The sequence below is a fragment of the Myodes glareolus genome, chromosome 6, assembly GCF_982192425.1.
Source record: "Myodes glareolus chromosome 6, mMyoGla1.1, whole genome shotgun sequence".
Lineage (NCBI taxonomy): Eukaryota > Metazoa > Chordata > Mammalia > Rodentia > Cricetidae > Myodes > Myodes glareolus.
The window spans coordinates 90,208,095-90,233,205 of NC_142031.1; the positions used below are offsets into that span (position 1 = coordinate 90,208,095).

A 25,111-nucleotide genomic window follows, 5' to 3' on the forward strand; every position below is an offset into this window, starting at 1 on the left:
GTCTCTATGATTTCAAGGCCTGGCCTACAAAGTGAGTTCCAGGACAGCCAGGGAAACCCTATCTCAGGAAAAAGAAAAAAGCAAGCTATACAGCAGTCCTGGGCCAGAGATGGATCAGGGTCAATGGGAAAAGGTGCTTGCCTTGAAGCCCACATTCTGAGTTTGATCCCTAGGACCTACATGGTGGGAGTAGAGAACCAACTCCTGTAAGCTGTCTTCTGACCTCCACATGACATGCATGCCTAGCACACACACACACACACACACACACACACCAGAGCTGGAGAGATGAGACAGGAGGAAGATCGTGGGTTTGAGGCAAACCAAGGCTATATAGTAAATTCCAGGATAACCCGGGTTATACAATAAGGCCGTGCCTTGAAAAAATCAACAACAGCAACAAGACATGTTTGTGCCAAAGAATGAGTCCTACAGAGAAAATGTGTATCTATCTTTAAAAATACTGTTGTATAGGTCAAAACCCCAGAAGGAAAGTTCCAGAAGACCAGTACTGGAGTTGTCAGACTGCAGCCGAAGTCAGCTGAGTTGAAGTTTGTCACTAAGAACGACGGATACGTGCACATTCACCCTTCCTCGGTGAACTATCAGGTCAGAACCGTCGGATGAGAGATGCAGTCCCTAAGGCAGATGAGCCCTGCTCTGTGACTGCAGTGTCCCCAGAAGTATGTGCATTAGAGAGGGCTGAATCTGTGTCAGCTGACAACCTGTTTCTGGAAAGGAGCGCCATGTTGAGAAAATTGTACTGTATACAAAAGTGCCCATTCCGGCTCTCAAGTGAAAATTGTCTCTTTTAATTGGTTTAAGAAGTCATGGGCCAGGCATGGTAACTCATGCCTTTAATCCCATACTTAGGAGACAGAGGCAGGAGGATCTCTGTAAGCTGTAGGCCAGCTTGGTCTTCAGAGCCAGTTCCAGGACAGCTAGGGCTGTTACACAAAGAAACCCCCCACCTCTCTCTCTCTCTCTCTCCCTCTCTCCCTCTCTCCCTCTCTCCCTCTCTCTCTCTCTCTCTCTCTCTCTCTCTCTCTCTCTCTCTCTCTGTGTGTATATATATATATATATATTTGTTTTTTTTTAAAGGCATGAGCTAATTACATCATCAGCATGTTTTTGCCAACCCTTTAGCTCTGTTCTTCCTTCAGCTACTACTGTTGAGACTGTGGCCTCTTCCCTAGAGACTAAACCCATCCATGATCACAGTAGCCTCCTAGATGTCAACTCTAAAGGGCTTCACCTAGTCCTCAGCACACTTGCTTTTCATGTGGTTTTGACATTTCTAACTTCCCTCCTCTTGAAACAACAATGTTCTCTTTGCTCCTGAAGTATCCCCTCCTGTCCCTGGTCCCTGTCTCTGTTACCAGGTCGCCTTCCCCCATCCGCCTAATCTGCTGGCACTCTCCCCAGCCATCTGCATTACTCTTACGAATATCTTGATCCTTTTCTTTTTCCTTTTCTTTTCTTTTCTTTTTTTTTATTTTTCGAGACAGAGTTTCTCTATAGCTTTGGAGCCTGTCCTGGAACTAGCTCTTGTAGACCAGGCTGGCCTCGAACTCCCAGAGATCCTCCTGCCTCTGCCTCCCAAGTGCTGGGATTAAAGACCTGCGCTACCACCGCCCAGCTTCGATCCTTTTCTTAAATCTTCATATATGGAGTCTACTGTAGACTCCCACTTGACCCTTCACATCTGGCTCCTGGCCCTCAAAACCCACTTCCTCTATCATTCTGGATGTTGCAGCAGTGCATACAATGGAACAGTGTTCCTCTACACCAACAGGCTGGTGTCATGGTAAGAAGACACACTGCTTCTGTCCCCAGAGTAGTAATATCGTTCCCCAGGAAACTCATGCTTACCCTAACATTTCCTGGCTGTGGGTGTAGAGTACCTGCCTGCTGTGGCAAGGCCCTACATTCAATCTAAAAATGAACAGAATTTCCTTATTGTCTCTTTCCCTCTAAATCCCTCTACCTCCTCTGTTCCATTGCTGGCGAGTATGAATTTGTTCACTCTTCTTACTGTGTTATTCTGTGCTGGAATTGTAAAATCCATGAAGACAGGAGTTTGATGCCTTTTTGCATTTCCAGAGTCTAGCATGATACATGGCTGAAAGGAGATGCTCAGTGAAGCTTCCAGGAGAGATGGAGGAGGAAGGAGCCAGGCGGAGTAGCACTCAGGAGGCAGAAGCAGACCTGGTCTCCATAGTGAGATCCAGGACAGCCAGAGCTGCATAGTGAGACTTTGTCTTGACATCAAACAAGACAAAAGGGTAGAGGTGGATACCAGCTGGTGGTGGTGCACACCTTTAATCCTAGCACTAGGGAGGCAGAGGCAGGTGGAGCTCTGTGAATTCAAGGCCAGCCTGGTCTACAGAGCAGTTCCAAGACAGGCTCCAAAGCTGCAAAGAAACCCTGTCTCAAAACAAAACAAAACAAAACAAACAAACAAACAGAAAACCCAAAGAGTCGAGGTGAAATGAGGTCTGCCCGTGTTGCTATTGAGGAGATGGTGGTGAGCCACGGAAGTTTCTCCTTGAGCGCAGAGGAGCCTGAGGACTAGGGGCTCATCCACTCGTCTTGACTGCATCTGACTTCAGACGGCAGAGGCCTGGCTTAATGTCATTCCTCTTTTCAGTTAGCCACGTGGAAGACAAAATTATTCACACATGCATGCAATACCTGCAGTCTGATCTCTGCGCTGGGCTCTGTTTATGTGTCCATGAAGGACAGGAAGTGAACAGGGTCCTCCCTCAAGCAGTTTGTTTTAGCTAGGGAGATAGGTGGGAATTAAGCCAATACTGGCCAATGACAGATGCCCTAGAGAAGAAGATACAGCAGGTAGCAAGACTGAGAGAGGGGCCCTTTCCTGCAGAGCAATCTGGGAAGAACCCCGAGTCAAAAACAATCAGGTCCTGAATGAAAAGCGAGCCATACAGATCTCTAAGGAGAGAACATTCCAGTGCAGGAAATAAGTGCCGAGACCATTGGGTAAGAGTGTATTCGGGATGTATCAGGATGTGCAGGAAGGCAGCAGACAGCAGAGTTCAGGGGGTGCCTGGTCAAGTCAGAGTGCCAGGAGGTGTAAGGAACAGACTCTGGCCATGGAAGGAAATTTAGACTTTTAGCCTTTGGGGAACTATGGGAGCGATCCCTGTGGCTGCCGTGGAAGGAGGTAGCAACAGTGTGAGCACAAAGGAAGCCGCAGTGGTCCCCGTGGAAGGCCGTGGTTCCCAGTGAGGTGGCTGGAGCTGTGGTGAGAGCAAGAGTGTCACCTTATCTGCACCAGAAACACGGCTGTCAGGACTTGATCCAGATGGAACTGGAGAAAGAACCTCACATGTGGGGACAAGTGGAGATGAGGAGCTGTAGGGAGAAAGAACCAAGGATTCTTTTAGATGTTAGCTTGCAGAGGACCCAGGTTCAATTCCCAACATCTACGTGATAGTTCCAACTGTCCATAGCTCCAGTTCCAAGGGATCTAGTGTCCTCTTCTGACCTCCCTAGATACACATACATACAAGCAAAACACACAGAAAATAAAATGAATAAATATGAACAACTATTTTAAGCATTATATCATGTATAAATGTATCATAACATCACAAAAGGCCCCATTAAATATGTGCAATTTTACCTAGTGTTCAGTTAAAAAAAATTGGGTGCTAGTAAGATGACTCAGCAGATAAATGTGTTTGATGCCGGTCGGAGAGATGGTGCAGAGGTTAAGAGCACTGGCTGCTCTTCCAGAGGTCCTGAATTCAATTCCCAGCAACCGCATGGTGGCTCACAGCCATCTCTAATGAGATCTGGTGCCCTCTTCTGGTATGTCTGGTGTGCAGACATACATGTAGGCAAAACACTGTATACATAATAAATAAGTAAGTAAGTAAATAAAGGTGTTTTATGCCAAACCTGACAACCTGAGTTCTGACCCTGGGACCTTGAAAGGAGAAGAAGAGAACTGGATCCTGCAAGTTGTCCTCTGACCTTTACATGTGTGCTGTGGCACATGCATGCACACACCTGTCCACACAAACAAAAACATCTTTTTAAAAACTTTGTTTGGACACTACCAAAATGTTATTTACTGTTGTTTGTTTTCTCTGTATGGTAGGAACCTGGGCCTTATGCGTGCTAGGCAAGTGCTCTATCACTGAGCTACACATCCCTCTTAACAGTGAGATACTCGACAGTGTTCGATGCTGATTAGATATCTGAATGGATAATCCAGTAGGTAGTCACACAAAAAAGCATGAAGCTCAAAGAAAAAGTAATTGGGAGCCCTTCTTGGCAGCTTTGAAATCCACAGGACTGGTGGGAATCGTTGTCATCTGAGGTTTTATGTTACAGGTCAGACACTTCGACAGCCCCTACCTATTGTACCATGAGAAAATCAAAACTAGCCGAGTGTTCATCCGAGACTGCAGCATGGTGTCTGTGTACCCCCTGGTCTTGTTTGGAGGAGGCCAAGTGAACGTGCAGCTTCAGAGGGGAGCATTCGTGGTCTCCCTGGATGATGGGTGGATCCGGTTTGTAGCTGCTTCCCATCAGGTAAAGGAATAGCTGATCTGTTTAAAGGCTCAGGTCCTGAAGAGCATTGATGATGTGAAATGCACAACGGAACCAATGGACGGCAAGGGCCAAACCACATGAAGCAGAGAAGGACCCTAGTAATAGTGCCAGGAAGCACCTGGGGCAGGGATGCCCAAATGGGTTAGAATTGATGGAAAGGTTTAAGGTCAGAGTCTCCATTATTTGGGAGGCTGAGGCAGGAGGATTACTGTGAGTTTGGGGACAACCAGAGTGACAGAGCAAAACCTTGCTTCAAAAACAAACAAACAAAACAAGCAGAATCTATAGAGAAAGGGTGTTGGGACTTCTGTAATGTCATACAACTAAGCAAAAAAAAGTAAAAATCACCCTGATCACCCAAGCATACTACATACAGTCACAATCAAAGACTGTTAAACAGAGCACTTGTAATCAATTTTTAAAAAAAAATCATCCTAATCTTTCCATTACCATGAAAGAAAAATGTGGTCAGGCTATAGCTCATTGGTAGGACCTGGGTTTAATCTCCAGAACCACAAAAATAAAGCAATAACTAATTGATTGATTAATTAATCAATTAATTAATTAAAATGAGGGGCTGGAGAGATGGCTCAGAGGTTAATAACACTGTCTATTCTTTCAGAGGTCCTGAGTTCAATTCCCAGCAACCACATTGTGGCTCACAACCATCTATAATGAGATCTGGTACCTTCTTCTGACCTGTAAACATACACGCAGACAAACATTATGTACATAATAAATAAATCTTTAAAGAATTAATTCAAATGAAAGGAACTATGTATAGTGATAGTCCCAGTCACCTAGGAAACTGAAGCAAGAGGATCAGTTGAGCCAGGTACTTAAAACTAGCCTGGGCAGCATAGTAAAACCTTATCTTAAAAAAAAAAAAAAAAAACCTGAGAATATACCTCAGTGGTAGAGCATGCAGTAAGCATGTATAAGGCTTTGTATATAATACCCCAGTACTATCAAAAAAAAGTGGAAAAAATGGGTGAAATTAATCTTAATGTAGTTTATTTAAACTAATATACCCAGGATGTTTTAATTTCAACATGTAATCAATATAAAAAGCTACTGAGTTACTTTATATTCTCTTTTCATATTAAGTCTTTAAAGACAGGTGTGTACTTACACTATTGGCACATCTCAGTTTGAACCAGGCACAGTTGATACGCTTATTTAAATAACCGTATGTGACTAGTGGCTATCATAAATCAAGGGGCCAGGCAAGGCTGGTTTGGTGCAGCAGCTCAATGACAATAAAGGCCCTCTTAGCTTGTGTGAGCAAGATGACTGCCCTAGATCCTGGCTCAACATCTGTACACCATGCCATCCCAGAGAGGAGACAAATCTGCAGCCTTCTCAACCCTAGTAAAGCCTCCCTCCTAAGGTATGGCAGTGGTGTGTGTTCCTAGTCCTAGCATTTGCACACTGAGGTGAGTGGTTCATTGTGAGTTCAGTGTGGCTGTCCTGGGATACATCGTGAGACCACATAGTGAGAACCTAGCTAAAGCAAAACAAAACAAACAAACAAACAAAAAAACCCTTGCATGATGGTAATACCTGTAATCCCAGAATAAGAAGTAACAGGAACTCTTGACCAACCTCAGCTTTATAAGTATGAGGCTAGCCTGAGCTAGCTATATAAAATCTTATTCAAGGGGCTGGAGAGATGGCTCAGTGGTTAAGAGCATTGCCTGCTCTTCTAAAGGTCCTGAGTTCAATTCCCAGCAACCACATGGTGGCTCACAGCCATCTGTAATGAGATCTGGTGCCTTCTTCTGGTGTGTAGGTATACATGGAGACAGAATGTTGTATACATAATAAATAAAGAAATCTTTAAAAAAATAATAAAATCTTATTCAAAAGGGGAAAAAAGGCAGAAAAAGACTGGTGAGGTGTCTTAGCAGGTAGGGGTGCTTGCAGCTAAACCTGAGAGCTGTAGTTAGCCCTCAGAACCCACTTATGAGGAGGAGGAAATGGCCTTCTGCAGGTCATCCTGACCATCACGTGCATGCTGTGGCCCAAATGCACACACAAACACACAAATAAAACATGGTTTTTAAAAAACTCCTACTGGGACTGGAGATATGGCTCAGTGGTTAAGAGCACTGTCCTCTCTTCCAGAGGGCCCAGATTCAATTCTCAGCACCCACATGGGAGCTCACAGCTGTCTGTGACTCCAGTTCCAGGGATCCAATACTCTCACACAGACATCCATGCAGACAAAACACCAGTGCACATAAAATAAAATTTAAAAAAAGCTTCGACTGAACATAGGGCTCACACCTAGAATCCCAGCATTTTGGAGGATGAGTTGGAAAGATTTGTGAGTTCGAGGCTACAGTGTAGCTCAGACTGTCTCAAAAACCCAACAAGGGTTAGAGGTGGCACATCAGTAAAGTACTTTCTTTTTTCTTTTCTTTTCCTTTTTTTTTTTTTTTTTGGTTTTTTTTTTTTTTTGGTTTTTTGAGACAGGGTTTCTCTGTAGCTTTGGTGCCTGTCCTGGAAGTAGCTCTTGTAGACCAGGCTGGCCTCGAACTCACAAAGATCCACCGGCCTCTACCTCCCGAGTGCTGGGATTAGACGTGTGTGCCACCACCGCCCGGCAGTAAAGTACTTTCTGTGTGAGCATGAGGCCCTGAATTCAGATTCCCATGCACACACCCACATGTATGTGCACATGCATGCACAGACACAGGTCAGCAAGTGTACCATGGCACTCACAGGCTGGGGTGAGAGGGTAAAAGCTCCAGGCCAGCCCGACTACAAAGCAAGAGCTTATCTTTAAACAAATAATAAATAGATGAGATCGAGATAAATTAATAATAAATAGATATGTTTATAATGGCCTCATTAGTATACTGCAGAATGATACTCATGATTGGATATTTCTCTGTGAAAGCCTTCCCCTTTTCTCCCAGCACAGCTAACACTGCGTTTTCATTGTAGATAGCTGAACTGGTAAAGGAACTTCGCTGTGAACTTGACCAGCTCCTCCAGGATAAAATTAAAAACCCAAGCACAGACCTGTGTACGTGTCCTCGAGGTTCTCGGATTATCAGCATGATCGTGAAGCTTGTCACCACACAGTAACCCCGAGCCTGGGGCGCCTGCTCATCACCACCCCTGCTCCCCTGCAAGCCACAGCAGCACTTCTACCTCCGACTGAAGCCCTGGGGCTGGCCCTGGGGAGGTGGGGACACGCGGCCTGAGTGCGAGCCAGCCAGGCTCCACACCCAGGAGATATTTCCACACTCGTGTTTCTGAAGGCGTGGGGACACTCCCGGCACAATTTGGAGTGTCAGTGGTAAGACAGTCTAAACCCAGCTTGCCTCTTTGTGACTGCACCAGACTGAATGAAATTCACCTCATAACTCACAAGTGAGTGTTTAATACAAGTTTCCGTCTTACTATGTATTCTTCTCCTACTTTTTATTATGCTTTGTCTATACATGATTGATAATCCTTTTCTCCTGTTTTTTATTGGGCATGAGGAGAAATGTCTGGTTTGGTTTTCCCCCATGGTAATAAAGGCTTAACCGAGAGAGCTCAAATGAGAGGAAGAAAATCATGTGCGTCAGGAAAATAAAGACTTCATTCTAGACTTGGCTGTGGAGCAAACTTATTGGCAATGCATTGTATTCTTATTCATAAAAGATCAGCTTTTTAAAAAGAAGTAAAATCCTGTCTTCAAAAGAGAAAAATCAGGCTGAAGAAATGGCTCAGTGGTTAAGAGCACTGGCTACTCTGCCAGAAGGATTGGGTTCAATTCCCAGCACCCACATGGCAGCTCACACCTGTCTGTGACTCCAGTTCCGGGGATCTGACACCCTCACACAGACACACATGCGGATAAAACACCAATGCACATAGAAATAAAATAAAATTTTTTAAAGAAGGAGAAAAAAGCCAGGCAGTGGTGGCGCACACCTTTAATCCCAGCACTTGGGAGGCAGAGGCAGGTGGATCTCTGTGAGTTCGAGGCCAGCCTGGTCTACAGAGCGAGTTCCAGGACAGGCTCCAAAGTTACAAAGTTACAGAGAAACCCTGTCTCGAGAGAGAGAGAGAGAGAGAGAGAGAGAGAGAGAGAGAGAGAGAGAGAAACAGAAAAGCAAGTTACTTAGCTCTGTGAGGGTATTAAAATGCAAGCTGGTCTCCTCCACAACGCCCCTTTTAAAAGCAGAACAACCCTGTTTTCATTCTCTAACTTACATTTAAGAATCTTTACTCCAGCTGGACAGTGGTGGTGCACACCTTTAATCCCAGCACCCAGGAGGCAGAGGCAGGCTTGTGTTCAAGGCTAGCCTGGTCTACAAAATGAGTTTCAGTACAGCCAGGAGTACACAGAGAAACCTTGTCTTGACCCCACACACACACAAAAGAAAAGAAAAGAAAATCTCCTGGGTTGGAGAGAGGGCTCGATGGTTAAAGCAATGGCTGCTCTTCCAGAGGACCTGAGTTCAACTCCTAGCACCTGAATAGCAGTTCCAGGGGGTCCGATGCTCTCTCTGGCTCCTGAGGGCACCATATGCACAAGGTACACAGACACTATGCAGACAAAACACCAAAATAAATAAACTTTTTTTTATTGATATTTATTGAGCTCTACAATTTTCTCTGCTCCCCTCCCACCTTCAATCCTTTCCAAACATCCCCATGCTCCCAATTTACTCAGGAGATCTTATCTTTTTATACTTTCTACTTCCCGTGTAGATTAGATCTATGTAAGTCTCTCTTGGTGTCCTCATTGTTGTCTAAGTTCTCTGGGATTGAGGTTTGTAGGCTGGCTTTCTTTGCTTTATGTTTAAAACCACCTAGGAGTGAGTACATGTGATAATTGTCTTTCTATGTCTGGGTTACCTCACTCAAAATGATGTTTTCTAGCACCATTCATTCTCCTGCAAAATTCAAGCTGTCGTTATTTTTTTCTGCTGTGTAGTACTCCATTGTGTAAATGTACCACATTTTTCTTATCCATTCTTCGGTTGAGGGGCATTTAGGTTGTTTCCAGGTTCTGGTTATGACAAACAAAGCTGCTATGAACATAGTTGAGCCCGTGTCCTTGTGGCATAATTGAGCATCCTTTGGATATATACCCAAAAGTGGTATTACTGGGTCTTGAGGAAGGTTGTTTCCTAATTTTCTGAGAAATCACCACACTAACATCCAAAGGGGTTGTACCAACTTGCATTCCCACCAGCAATGCAGAAGTGTTCCCTTTTCCCCACAACCTCTCCAGCATAAGTTGTCATCAGTGTTTTTGATCTTGGCCATTCTTACAGGTGTTAGATGGAATCTCAGAGTTGTTTTGATTTGCATTTCTCTGATGACTAAGGATGTTGAACATTTCCTTAAGTGTCTTTCAGCCATTTTAGATTCCTCTGTTGAGAGTTCTCTGTTTAGGTCTGTACTCCATTTTTTTTTATTGGATTATGTGATCTTTTGGTGTCCAATTTTTTGAGTTCTTTGTATATTTTGAAGATCAGACCTCTGTCTGATGTGGGGTTAGTGAAGATCTTTTCTCATTCTGTAGGCTGCCATTTTGTCTTGTTGACCGTGTCCTTTGCTTTACAGAAGCTTTTCAGTTTCAGGAGGTCCCATTTATTAATTGTTTCTCTCAGTGTCTGTGCTGCTGAGGTTCTATTTAGGAAGTGGTTCTCTGTGCCAATGTGTTCAAGTGTACTTCCCACTTTCTCTTCTATAAGGTTCAGTGTGGCTGGCTTTATGTTGAGGCCTTTGATCCATTTGGACTTGAGTTTTGTGCATGGTGATAGATATGGGTCTATTTTCATTTTTCTACATGTTTATATCCAGTTATGCCAGCACCACTTGTTAAATATGCTTTCTTTTTCATTTGATATTTTTTGCTTCTTTATCAAAGTGTTCAAAGATGTGTGGATTGATAATCGGGTCTTCTATTTGGTTCCATTTTTTTTTTTTTAAGAGAAGGAAATCCGCAGTCCAGGCTGGCAAGAAAGCTCAGAGGCCAAGCCTGACAATATGAGTTCAATTCCCAAGGCTCACATAGGGGAAGGCTGGCATTGATCCCTCAGGTTGTCTTCTGACTGCCACAGATGGCACATATGCACATACACAAATAAATAAATATAGCTTTTTAAAAATCCTACGTTGCTGGGTGGTGGTGGCACACATCTTTAATGCCAGCACTCAGAAGGCAGAGGCATGCAGGTCTCTGAGTTTGAGGCCGGCCTCGTCTACAAAGTGAGTTCCAGGACAGCCAAGACTACACAGAGAAACCCTGTCTTGAAACAAAACAAAACAAAAATGTAATAAAAATTTACCCTGGGATTAGACATGAATATTTCTTTGCACTTAACAGTCAGAATGTAGTACTGTATTATGAGGTAAAATTTGATTTCTAAGCTAGACAGCCAACACTTAATGTAAGTCTATGGAGAGACTGGTAAATGGCTCCTTTAAACATTTCCCTGCAGCCTAGCTATAGAAATAGAGTACTCACTCCATAACTAGTTTGCACGAATGCTTTGTGTTTAGTCTGAGACGGTCTTAGTAAGCAAGCTCAGCTGAGCACTCTGTAGCTGGAGCCATTGCATGACAGCGCCTCTCCCTTCTTGAGTGCCATTCATCAGGGCCGTGTATAATACAGGCTCATTAGGTGGTTTTTATTGACGAGAAATGGCAGGATGGAGGCAACAAATCCCACACTGAGAAGGTAACACATCTGCTTTCCTCCTTAAGTTCCTATCTCTGTATTATAACTTGCTCCCTGGCATGTAACAAATTTTAATCTTTTTCCTGTCTTTATATATCTGAGTAGTTTAATTTGAATAACACATCTAAGTACAGCATGTAAATCTGAGTCATACGGTAAATGTCAGCTCCTTTCTAGGCAACAGTTTAAACATGTTCCTAAAATGTCATAAAATACGATTTTGAAAAAGTACTTTGTAAAATTGCAGCACAAAATGATAGTGTTTGGGGGCTGGAGGAATGGCTGTCAGTGACATGCTTGCTGCATGAGGACCTGGGTTCAGATCCCCAGTCCCATCTAAGAACCAGGCACAGTGGCATGGTAGTGTGTGTCTGTCCCGGTGCTGGGTGCTGGCAAGCCAGCTTGCCAAACTGGTGAGCTCCAGGTTTAGTGAGAGACTCTCTGTCTCAAAATAGATAGATGATAGATAGATAGATAGATAGATAGATAGATAGATAGATAGATAGATAGATAGATAGATAGATAGATTAATAAGGTGGACCCTAAGAGAGACATACGCAGTTCTAATCTACATGTGAAATAGAAAAAGACAAGATCTCCTGAGTAAATTGGGAACATGGGGACCATGGGAGAAGGTAGAAGTGGAGGGGAGAGGAAAAGAGAGGAGCAGAGAAAAATGGAGAGCTCAATAAAATTAATAAAAAAAAATAAAGTGGCGGCTAGCAAGACAGTCAGTGGGTAAAGGAGCTTATTACCATGATTGCTGCCCTGAGTGCGAGGTCTAGGATCCACAAGGCGGGAGGAGAGAACCTGTCCTCCAACGTCCACGTGCAAGCTGTGGGGCACATGCACTAAGTCATAGATAAGTAAATGGAATGGAAAAAGTGTAAGGCGAAGAACAAGGAAGGGAGACACCTAAGGTCTATTTCTGGTTCGCACGTGCGCGCAAACACACACACACACACACACACACACACACACACACACACACCAAGTATGCAGCACTCTGATGTGATATGTTCTCTTAATTGCAAGATCTAAAGGAGATGACAGTCTGGAGGTATCTTGTGGGTGTCACCCAGTTGCCCCATGAATAATGGCTCTGCTCATACTGCTGTTACTTGAACACACCCCCACCCTCTGCCAGGCAGGCGCTGCTTTTCCCTCTTAAAGTGTGCTGAAATTAATCATAAATCTTAAAGTGTGCTGAAATTAATCATAAATCCTGGAGCTTATTTCTCTCCGCATTCAAGGGGAGAAGCTCCTTAAGAAATTTAGCCTATTAATAAAATACAAAAGTAGCTATTGTTTTTGGAAGTTAGATCTCAATCCAACCTCCTCCACCCCTATGCTTGGGATCAAATCTCAGGAGCTCACACAGGCTAGATTCTGAGTCTGTGTCGGGGCTGTTGGAGTGCCCCAGATGAAACAGACAAGAATTTTCTTGTTACAACAACAGTTTCAGATTGTTCCAGGTGGTAGGCTTCTTCCACGTACTTTGGTCTCCTCCCCCATCTGGGGGAAGCTGGGTTTTATTTTACAGGGCTGGGATCTGAATCCAGGTCCTTGTGCAAGCTAGGTAGTAAGCTACCACTGATCTGTATCCCCAGTCCTTGTTCTTGTTGTTTTGTATTTTAGACAGGGTCTCACTGTGTGGCCCAGGCAGATATGAGACTTGGTGAGGGGGCAGGTGTGAGGGGCAGAGATCAATGTCAGGATTCTCTATTGCTTTCTATCCAGTTTTTGAAGACAGGGTGTAATGGTCTGCTCTGTCCCTTTAAGAGACAAGTCACACCCTCCTCCGCTGAGGCAAGCTGATCTTCTATCTCCCTCTAGAAGAGGCAGTTTCTGTCTCTCCCTTCCCATTCTCCCCACTTCTCCCCTCCCCCTTCTGTTTCTCTCTCTCTCTCTCTCCCTCTCTCTCTCTCCCTCTCTCCTCCCTCCCCTTCCCTTCCATAACCCACTAACTAAATATCCAGCCTCATTCTGCATTGCTTGCCTATCCATGTCTCTGTCTCTCTCCCACCGCTGTGTGGCTCCCTGCCCAGAACTAGCCACCTTCGGTGACCTGTGGCAAGGTCTCATGGCCAGACGTCTGTCTTTCCTGGTGGGACTGGCTGCCCCATCGAGGTCTCTCACCCACCAAGCTGCTCCCTGCCCGGGACTCGTGGCCTGCTGTAGCCACTCGGGGAACTGCACCATCCCTGCCTAGAACTGGCTGCTCTCAGGTCCTGCTACCCGCTGCCTGCCACCACCTGCAGCTTGCCACTTCAGAGACCTGCAGCGTGGTCTCAGGGCCTGCTGCCTACTGCAGCCCCTCGGGGAAGCTGCAGCATTTTATTTTTACCATTACACAGGGTCTCTCATTGCACCTGAAACGCACTAATGTGTCTAGATTGGCTGGCCATCAATCTCTGGTGATCTGCCTACCTAATTCTGCTCCAGCCAGCATTGAGGTGACAGATCCACAAGCTTGGCTTTTTTACAGTGCTGGGGATTCACACTCAAGTCCCCATGTTCGGTAGCAAGCATTTTATGTACTGAGCCATCTCTCCAAGCCCTCTTTTGGTATCACAAATGTCAAACTGCAGCTGTGCAGTGGGGGCACACACCTTTAACTTCATGACCCAGGAGGCAGAAGCAGGCAGATTTCTGTGAGTTCGAGGCCAACCTGATCTAAAAAGCAAGTTCCAGGACAGCAGGGCTACACAGAGAAACCCTGTCTCAAACAACAACAGTAACAAAAATGTAAAACTGCAGAGATGTGTCACTTGTGTGGTAGAACATTCGACATTTCTAAATTTCCACCCCAGTAAGATATCTGACATTCATCTTGAAGTGGTTTGATAAGAATGACTCAGGCCCAGGCGGTGGTGGCGCACGCCTTTAATCCCAGCACTCAGGAGGCAAAGGCAGGAGGATCTCTGCGAGTTTGAGGCCAGCCTGGTCTACAAGAACTAGTTCCAGGTCAGGCTCCAAAACTACAGAGAAACCCTGTCTCAAAAAAATAAATAAAAAAGAAAGAAAAAGAATGACTCCTCTTGGTCAGTTCTACACCACCATGACCTTGACAACTCTTATAAAAGAGAGCATTTAACTGGGGGGTTGCAGGATTTCAACCGTTATTGTCGCTGCAGGAAGCCTGGAGGCATACAAGCAGCCGTGGTACTGGAGTTCTACACCTGGACCTGCAGGCAGCAGGAAGAGAGAAACCCTGGGCCTGGCTTGGGCTTTGGAAACCTCAAAATGCACCCCTAGTGACACACTTCTTCCTACAAGGCATCTCCCCATCCCTCCCAAGTACGCCCTGATAACCAAGCATCTAAATTATGAGATTATGGGGCCATTCTTACTCACACCACCACACTGCCCTCCTGTAGGCCCATATTTCTATATGGTGTGACAGCCAGGCTCTGAAGCCATAGGGCCCACCTGAGGTGGTCACATAGCCCTGCAGACAGACTGTCACTGCCCCAACAAAAGGTCAGGATGTTGTTGCTCTTTTCTTTGTAATTCGGAGGATGTCTGATAGAGATGCTGATTCAAGCCTACATGACAGCTAGCATGCAGAGCAGATAGGTAGATGCGGACTTGACAAAAAGCCGTTCACCTGGTTACCCAGGAGACAGGTCTGGTGTATTTTCCCCGCTCAGTTTATGTGTTGGTATAAAAGCTGTTTGGGGAATAAACGAGAGGAATTCTTCAGGATGTGAACTCAAGACCTCATGAGGGACCACTGAGAATCTCCCTCCCGATGAAACCATGTGAGTCGTGTCTTTATTTCCGTCTCCTCCACACTGGTCCAGAGAGAGAGTTTATGTTGGGGTCTGGTCGAGAGAAATAATTTCTGGTCCAGGCTAGTACCAGACCCCGACACCCTCCTACAGGCTCACATATTTGAGTGCTCTGTCACCAGGGAGTGGAACTGCTTGAAAACAGAGGCAGGCAGGAGAGTGGAGCCCAACCCACCTGTCCAACCTTATAAAACTATAATGAGGTATAAGAAACATGGCTTAAAGTGATGTCTCATATACTACAAAATAATATGATATAATACTATAAAATTTAAATAAAGATTTCATTAAGAACACAGCAAACCATGAGGGGTTTTGTGTTTGTTTTTGTTTTGTTCTTTAAGTCAAGCACGCTAGTACAGTCCTGTAAGCCTAACCTTGGAGGGGGGCACTAGGAGTTCAAGGTCATCCTTAGCTCCACCCCAAGAGTGATTAATCTTACAGCAACAAAAAGAAAAAATACAGAAGTCCACTTACTGCTACCCTGCTACCTTCATCCTGGGTTTTACTGATGATGGAAGTGGATCACTTTTCTTCCATGTTGAATGAATTTCTATCAGAGCGATTATCCATGCACGACTTCCTTCTGCATTGAAGAAGCTCAAAAAACTCACTCACTTTGAATAAATTTTCCTCATTCTGCCCTTGGGCTTCACCAGACGTGGCGGGACACACCTGAATACCTTTTCCAGAAAAAAAAAACCTAGGTTTTTTTAAAAAATTTGTTTAATGTGTGTGTGTGTGTGTGTGTGTGTTGGAGCAGGGAGGAATCACGCTCGACACATTTTATTGGAGCTATTCTGTGCCTTGTAGGATGCTGAGCAGTATCCTTTACTAACTAGATGCGAACAGCTCTTCCTTTTGGCTGGGACAACCAGCAATGACTTTAGACATCACTAAGTGTTCCCTAGGGACAAAATTACCACCAGTTGAGATCAAGTTTTAACAAACTCAGACTACATTTTGGAGACTGGTGAGGTGACTCGCTGGTAAGGGTACTCACTGCCAAGCCTGCAGACTTGAGTTCAAGTCTCAGAACCCACATTGTAAAAAGAGGAAACCGACTCCCAAAAGTTACAGACAAAAAAGTTATACAGTCCAAAATGTCAGTATTGCCAAGGGAAAGAAAACACTATTTAAATAAAATGAGATAAGAAACCCCTTATAAAGTATAATAGCTTATATTCAAATACAAATTGTGCCAATAGACATCTCTAAAAAGGTAAACATGTTTTATAATACTAAATGTGAAACCTTTGCCAAAGCAACTCTAATAAATATGTACCATTGAGCAGACAAGGTGGCTCAGTGAGTAAAGGAACTTGCTGCCAAACCTGACCTGAGCTGGGTCCCCACATCCATACGACAGAGGAAGAATCAACTTGTTTATGTTGTCCTCTGACCTCTTCATATGTGATGTGATTCATGCACATGCACACAGCATGCGCACAGCATGCGCACAGCATGCGCACGCGCGCACACGCACACATTCTCTTGCACATAAATAAATAAATATAAACCTGCTATATGAGTAAAACCTTATATTGTGCCGGGCGGTGGTGGCGCACGCCTTTAATCCCAGCACTCGGGAGGCAGAGTCAGGCAGATCTCTGTGAGTTCGAGGCCAGCCTGGTCTACAAGAGCTAGTTCCAGGACAGGCTCCAAAGCTACAGAGAAACCCTGTCTCGAAAAATAAAAAAAAAAAAAAACCAACTTATATTGTATTGCTAGGTATAGAAATATAAAGCCCAAGAAAATGATATGTACAAATAGGAAAAAGCTAGGTATGGAGGGAAAGGGATTAAAAGACATGATCTTCCAGTTCTAGTCTTTTTTTAAAAAATCACTTATTTTTAAAATAAGATATTGGGGCTGGAGAAATGACTCAGCAGTTGACACTGGCTGCTCTTCCAGAGGACCAGGGTTCAGTTCCTATCACCCACATGGCAGCTCACAACTGTCTGTAACTGCAGTTTCAGGGGATCTGACACCCTCACATAGACATACATGCAGACAAACAAATCTTTTTTAAAAAGTGAAGATATGATTTGAATGTGATTGCTGATATTAATAATTGGCACTGCAAAACTCAAGTTATCATACTTAGGCCCATGTTATGGTGTTTAAAATATAAACACACCCTTACCTTATCTTCACGCTAACTAAACAAAGTCCAATCTAGTAGACTTTGTCTACTATGGAAAACCAAAACAGGAACCTTAATGTCTAAGCACAATACCTTTTCTCCCAAGTCTGTTGGAAAAGTTTATTGGTTTCAGGGGCTGTTTATTCATAAGACTGCCAAGGTGTGGTGTGCTATCTGGAAGACAGATGTCATAACAATTCAGAGGCCACGCTATATGATGAACAAGCACTAAGGGACCATCGCGTATAATAAGGAAACTAGCTGATTAGGGATCAGGACAAAGCACTGGTAACCGGAGCTGCTTCTGTGCCCTCCTGTCTGAAAATCACCTGCGCAGCTCTGCACTTCCACGGCAGCTGCCCCCAGTATTTCCACACAATCTCTGCACCACCTTCTCTTACGGTGAGCATAGCTAGGAATAGGTTAATTGAAGCACGCAATCTCACTAGTCACCAGAAAAGCCAGTTTATAACTGAATTATACTACAGGGCTATCCCAAAACCCACAGTGGGACTGCAGAAATACCTCCTGTTTCACCCAGATCTGCGGAGTTCCCCCCCAAACCAACAAAGAGACCTAGTCCCGTATGTAAAAGCAAAGAGCCTTTATTTTTACACAAGTTCGTGAACTCGGACTCTTTGTGCCCAAAGTACTGGCATGATCGGAGAGTCCTGAGCACAGTTAGGGTGGGGTTTTTATAACAGAGGGATTCAGGACCCCTGATCGACAGACATTTGTGTAGAGGTGCCCTGGCGAATGGGTGTGTGCTGGGCTAAGGGACATCAAGTAATCCTATTTACAATAATTGGAACATTAAGAATTTCCTTTAGATGATCTGTTCCTAGGTGGAGCATGGGTGGTCTCAGTTTATGGTCTTTCTTGGAACCGGAAATTGCCTTAGTGTAAACTGAGACTCAGGCCTACCTTCCTGTTGGTCTGTAGAGCCTGCCTTGGCTGGCAGGTATGTACCAAGCTTCCCTGGGTCCTATACCTCCCACATCTGTTCTGAATTCACTTAAAGCAATGTATTTATTCTGGTGCTGTAGATGGGATAACATGCTAGAAATTCTGATGAACAAGGACACAGAACAGGTATGAAGCTTACATGAATACATTCAATCTGGAACATAACTTAGCCACATAAGAGACTCTGAGGTAGCTGACGAATCTGGACACCTATTTATTGAAACTAAAAGGAAAGGAACTAAAGGCATCCAGTTCCTGATTCTGTTTCTCCACTCTCAGGCCTAGGGATGGAGCTCAGTGGTTGGGTGCTTTCCTAGCTTGCAAGAGGCTTTGGGCTGGATCCCTGAGCCTCTCTCCATCAGAAATAAGGTATGCTTGTTTAATAGAGTGATGGTGTACTTGGGAGGCTGAGGCAGGAGGATTGTTGCCAGTTTGAAGCCATCCTGAGAAACAGAAAGACCAAGGCCCTAGCTGAAAAAGAAAAAAAAGAAAAAAGGCTGTGTAAGACTTGTACACAGGGCCAGGTGGTGGTAGCGCACGCCTTTAATCCCAGCACTCGGGAGGCAGAGGCAGGCGGATCTTTGTGAGTTCGAGGCCAACCTGGTCTACAAGAGCTACTTTCAGGAGAGGCTCCAAAGCTACAGAGAAACCCTGTCTCAACAAACAAACAAACAAAAGACTTGTACACAGAAAATTACAAAGTATTATAGTCCTCTGACCTCTACCTGTGGGTACATGTTAACAACTGCTGGATGGTCAGACATACGCCTTTAATTCCAGCACTCAGGAGGTAGAAGCAAGCAGATCTCTACAAGTCAAGGTTGGCCTGGTCTACAGAGTGAATTCCAGGACAACCAAGGCTACACAGAGAAACCCTGTCTCCAAAAACAAACAAAAAAAAATCTGGATATGGAAACATTAGAGACCTCATACAATGCCGATGGGATGCAAAATGAGGTAGTTTACTGGAATGTCCCATAAACATTTTCATAAACTGGAGAAGTTTAACCCTTCCTCTTTTCATAAGTATTCTTTTATATTTGTGTGTGTGTGTGTGTGTGTGTGTGTGTGTGTGTGTGTGTGTGTGCGTAAACACCAAGCACACCTGTAGAGGTCAAATGACAACTTTCAGGAATGGATTCATCAAGGATGAAACTCAGGTGTGGCAGCAAGCGCCTTTACCAGCTGAGCCATCTTAACAGGTTTTTGTTGTTGTTGTTTTGTTTTGTTTTTTGTTTTTTTGGTGAGGGGGTTTCGAGACAGGGTCTCTCTGTTTAACAGGTCTGGATGTCTGGAACTCTCTTTGTAGACTAGGCTGGCCTCAAACTCACAGAGATCCACTTGCCTCTGCCTCCTGAGTATTGGGATTAACCAAGGCCCGGCCTTAACAGATTCTTAGAGATTAACTTTGTGTCAGGTACACAGACTAACACACTCCTGTAATCCCAGTATTCAGGAGGCAGAGTCCGGTATCAGGCATTCAAGGCTGATCCACGACTACATCCTCGGTTTGAGACCAGCCTAGGCCACAGGAGAAAAAAAAAAAGAACCATGAGAGAAAAGAAAAAGGAAAGAAACAAAGAAATAATGAGGGTGATAAAACTACATGGAAATCACTTCTCAGTGACATGTTTGTGGGATGTGGTACATGCACCTATGTATGAGGGAGGCATGTTCTGAGGTCAGAGGTTGACTCAGGATGTCTTCCTCAACCACTTTTCCATCTTATATATTTTAAAAATGTATTTGCTATGTATGTACCTGAATATTTGAATTGCACCACACTGCCCAGGTGCCAAGGAAGCCAGAGAAGGGCATCAGAACCCTTGTTCTCAGAGTTACAGGCTGCCGTAAGCCACTGATGTGGGTCCTATGCAAGAGCAGCAAGTGCTCTTAACTGTTGAGCCGTCTCTCCCGCCCCCACCTTAATTTTCAAGACAAGATCTACCATTAAACCTGGAACTTGCCATTTCACCTAGCCCGCGAGTCTTGGTTCTGCCTGACGCAGCCACCCAGGACTGGGGTTATAGGTTCGTGTCTCCACATCACACATGGATCCCAGAGTCCCCAAACTGGGTCCTGACACTTGTGCGACAGGCATGTTACTAACTTAGCCATCTGCCCACAAACAAGCAAACAAAATCTTCTAATGTTATAATATTTTATAAAATCAACTATAGTTGGAAGTAGAAACAATTAAATATGTTTAACTTGACCCCCAAGTTCTGATTTTTTGGGGGTCAATCAGCTTTGACCCCCAAGCTGATTTTTCCAAGTTCTAGGCATGAATTAGCATCCCACAATCTGCTTCCAAGTACCACACACCTCCATCAATACCCTTGAAGTTAACAGTTGGCTGTGAAGGCTTCTAACTTTTCAACAATCTTTTTAGATTTACTGGGCATGGGGTTCTTGCAGGAGGCAAGTCCCTGCTTCCACCCTGTGGAATGAAGGTCATCAGCCATGGCGGCACATGCCCTGACCTGCTGAGTCACCTGACCAGCTCCAATAATTTAAAAAACTTAATTTTGGGAAAAAAAATCTATTTCAGCCACAATGTCTTTAAGAAACCAGACAAACACTGTATGGGAAGAAATGACTACAAACTTTGCTTCTGAAAAGAATTTTTAAAAAATTCAAGCCAGGCCTAAAAATCCCAGCACTTGGGAGACAAAGGCAGGCAGATCTCTTTGAGTTCAAGGATAGCCTGGTGTACACAGTGAGTTTCAGAACAGCCAGAACTACAGAATAAGACCCTGTCTCAAAAAAAAATAATAATAAATAAATTAAAAAATAAATAAAAATGTAAAGCTGAATGAGTGCCAGAAAGCCTTGAGGATTTAATTTTCCTATTTTAAGTTCTATGGGGGGCAGGGAGTGCCTGTGAGTACAGCTGCCCCCACAACCAGTGCTAGATGGAACTGGAGTTGGAGCTGACTGTGTGCCAGCTGTGTGTGTAGGGACTCAAACCCAGGTCCCCGAGAAGAGCAGCATGTGCTCTTAACCACTGAACCATCTCTCCAGCGCAAGTCTTTTGCTTTTTAAAAGTATTGTTGATATCATGCTCAAAGCCAGCCCTGACTGTCACCCAGAACCAACAGGAAACGCAGCCAGCTTTGGGAGACTGCCCCTTCAGAACCTGGAACTGCAAGGGACAGCCTTGAGGAAAGGTCAGAAACAGGTGAGCAAACCTCTCGGGGAGCATCTTAGCTGAGGCACCGGGAGCAGGCAGTTTCAAAACAGAGAGGATCATTTACCCTCTCCAGCACTCAGCTTTATTTGTAGGCAGATTGTTTAGACAAAGGATTCGGTTGCCAAGAGACAGCATGTGCCCAAAAAACTAGTTTGTCAGCAAATCTATCTAACCAATACTAATGTCCCAGAATCTGTCTCTAAGCCAAGGCCAAGCCTGAATGATGCTGTGGCTAGTTTCCTATACAGCTTCTACCTTCCAAAGGTGTCACCTACTCAGAATCATCCCCATGATCGAGTTGGATTCCTCAACTAAAGAGTTTTGCTGACTGAATTTTGCTTTTAGACAGTACTTAAAAGATGTGAGGAAAAGCAAAGTGTGGTGGCCCACACTTATAATCCCAGCACTCAGGGGGCTGAGGCAAGCAGATTGTGAGGACAAGGGAGAGTCAAAATCAGCCACGGCTATTTAATAAACCTTAAAAAAAAAAAAATTAAAAAAAATAAAAGGCCACTAGGAGTGTGCTAGAGATACAAATCTTGCCTGTGTGATGTTGTATGCCTGAGCTGAAGCAACAGGTTCAGGCCAGCCTTATAAAAGTTTCAGGACTACAGGAACAGTTCACTGGGTTAAGAATACGACACTTACAGGGGACCCAGCACCCACAGCCGGCGGCTCACAACCACCTGATCCAGCTCTAGATCTGACACCCTCTTCTGGCCTCCATGCATGTACACACATGCGCCCACACAGACACCCAAATACACCTAAATAGAACATAAATCTTTTCTCTTCCTCAGAAAGAAAAAAAGAAAGGAGATGGTGATCCACGCCTTTAAATCCCAGGGGGCAGAGGCAGGTGGATCTCTGTGAGTTTGAGGCCAACCTGAACTATATAGTGAGCTCCAGGATAGCCAGAGCTACATAGTGAGACCCTGCCTCAAAAAAACAAGATATTTTACCAATAGCCAAAACTTTCAACCATAAAAAAAAAATCCTCTCAAGTCCAAATGGATCAAAGACCTCAACATAAAGCCAGCCACACTGAACTTTATAGAAGGGAAAGTGGGAAGTACACTTGAACACATTGGCTCAGGGAAGCACGTACTAAATAGAACTCCAATAGCACAGACACTGAGGGAAACAATTAATAAATGTGATCTCCTGAAACTGAAAAGCTTCTGTAAAGCAAAGGACACGGTCAACAAGACAAAACGGCAGCCTACAGAATGGGAAAAGATCTTCACTAACCCCACATCAGACAGAGGTCTGATCTCCAAAATATACAAAAAACTCAAGAAATTGGACACCAGGGGGCTGGAGAGATGGCTCTGTGGTTAGGAGCATTGCCTGCTCTTCCAAAGGTCCTAAATTCAATTCCCGGCAACCATATGGTGGCTCACAACCATCTGTAATGAGGTCTGGTGCCCTCTTCTGGCATGCAGACATTCACACAGACACACAGAATATTGTATACATAATAAATAAATAAATAAATATTTAAAAAAAAAGAAATTGGACACCAAAAGATCACATAATCCAATTTAAAAAAAAAAATGGAGTACAGACCTAAACAGAGAACTCTCAACAAAGGAATCTAAAATGGCTGAAAGACACTTAAGGAAATGTTCAACATCCTTAGTCATCAGAGAAATGCAAATCAAAACAACTCTGAGATTCCATCTAACACCTGTAAGAATGGCCAAGATCAAAAACTCTGATTTTATGCTGAAGAGGTTGTGGGGAAAAGGGAACACTTCTGCACTGCTGGTGGGAATGCAAGCTGGTACAACCCCTTTGGATGTCAATGTGGCGATATCTCAGAAAATTAGGAAACAACCTTCAAGACCCAGTAATACCACTTTTGGGTATATATCCAAAGGATGCTCAATTGTGCCACAAGGACATGGGCTCAACTATGTTCATAGCAGCTTTGTTTGTCATAACCAGAACCTGGAAACAACCTAAATGCCCCTCGACCAAAGAATGAATAAGAAAAATGTAGTACATTTATACAATGGAGTACTATACAACAGAAAAAAATAACGACAGCTTGAATTTTGCAGGAGAATGGATGGAACTAGAAAACATTGAGTGAAGTAACCCAGACACAGAAAGACAATTATCACTTGTACTCAATCATAGGTGGTTTTTAAACATAAAGCAAAGAAAGCCAGCCTACAAACCACAATCCCAGAGAACTTAGACAACAATGCGGACACCAAGAGAGACTTACATAGATCTAATCTACATGGGAAGTAGAAAGTATAAAAAGACAAGATCTCCTGAGTAAATTGGGAACATGGGGACCTTTGGGGAGGATTGAAGGGGGGAGGGGAGGGGAGCAGAGAAAAATGTAGAGCTCAATAAATATCATGGAAAAAATAAATAAATAAAAAGAAAACAAAAAAAAAAACCAAAAAATTATCCTCCATACCAGTCATCTTTGAGTCACTAAAATAAATCAAATACCTGCAATGAGCTATTTGTGAAAAGAAACTTAGCTCAGTGTTGAAGGTACAGGACAGTAACATGGTATCAGCTCCGTTTAGTCAGAGCTGGAACATATTAATTTTTTTTCCTTTTTTTCTGAGACAGAGTTTCTTTGTGTAACAGCCCTGGCTGTCTTGGAACTAACTTTGTAGACTAGGCTGGCCTTGAACTCAGAGATCCGCCTGCCTCTGCCTCTGCTGGAACTAAAGGCGTGAGTCACCTCTGGCGGGCTTGGAGCATGTTAATTTAAGAGCTTTCTATTTCCGAGATGCTCCATGCCACTAAAGCAGGAGGGCTCATGTCACCAAACAGGAAATCTGGAACCAGGTCCCACAATCCTTTAATGCATATTTTCAATGACCTAAAGATTTCCCATTATATCTCAGCTGTTTTTTTAATGGTTTATTTCCTTTTATATACATATATACATATTTTATATATATATATATATATATATATATATATACACATAGACACACACACACACACACACACATACACACACACACACATTAGTATTTGCCTACATGTATGTTAGGGCCCCAGAACTGGAGTTACAGACAGTTGTGAGCAGCCATGTGAGCGCTGGGAATTGAACCCAAGTTCTCTGGGAGAGCAGCCAGTGCGTCTAACTGCTGAGCTATCTCTCTAGCCCCATGTCTCATCTTTAAGTTAGAAATTCCCATCACAAGAACTGCAGGGGGCACAAGCCATAACCAAACCAAATTACTCTAACTCAAATACTGTATTGTTTTCAACCTCAAAGACCAGTATTTTAATAACACAGAGGTCTGGTTAGTCAAAGGGACCTGAGACTGGGATTTTTACTTTAATATCTTATATTGAAATTTATAAATTGATTTAACTTTTTTTTTTTTTTTGAGACAGGGTTTCTCTGTAGCTTTGGAGCCTGTCCTGGAACTAGCTCTTGTAGACCAGGCTGGTCTCGAACTAACAAAGATCCACTTGCCTCTGCCTTCCAAGTAATGGGATTAAAGTCGTGCACCACCACCGCCCAGCTATTTAACATTGTTATATCTATTCAAAATGCATTCCTGCTTTACAAAAAGGGCTTTTATCCGCGCCACAGAAAAACTCCTCAGAAGCGTTACTTTCCAGCTTTCATTTCAGTGCATGGAATGCTCTTCTTGTGCCTTTACTTCCCAGGGAAATCAGCACTCAGGTCTACTCACCCAATTTGACCTAAACAAAAACTTAACACACACACCCCACTG

At 43.9% G+C, this 25,111-nt stretch overlaps 1 protein-coding gene across 3 annotated transcripts in view; it reads left to right on the plus strand.

The window, feature by feature from the left end:
• Positions 1–8,194, plus strand: part of Dhx57 (DExH-box helicase 57) — a 51,896-nt gene extending 43,702 nt beyond the window's left edge. For all 3 annotated transcript variants that reach the window (XM_048416153.3, XM_048416152.3, XM_048416156.3), the window contains exons 22-24: positions 475–609; positions 4,366–4,566; positions 7,540–8,194. In XM_048416153.3, coding sequence (XP_048272110.3) covers positions 475–609; positions 4,366–4,566; positions 7,540–7,683 — 480 coding nt within the window. In that variant the 3' untranslated portion in view covers positions 7,684–8,194. The remainder of the gene's footprint in view (positions 1–474; positions 610–4,365; positions 4,567–7,539) is intronic.
• Positions 8,195–25,111: the final 16,917 nt, after the last annotated feature.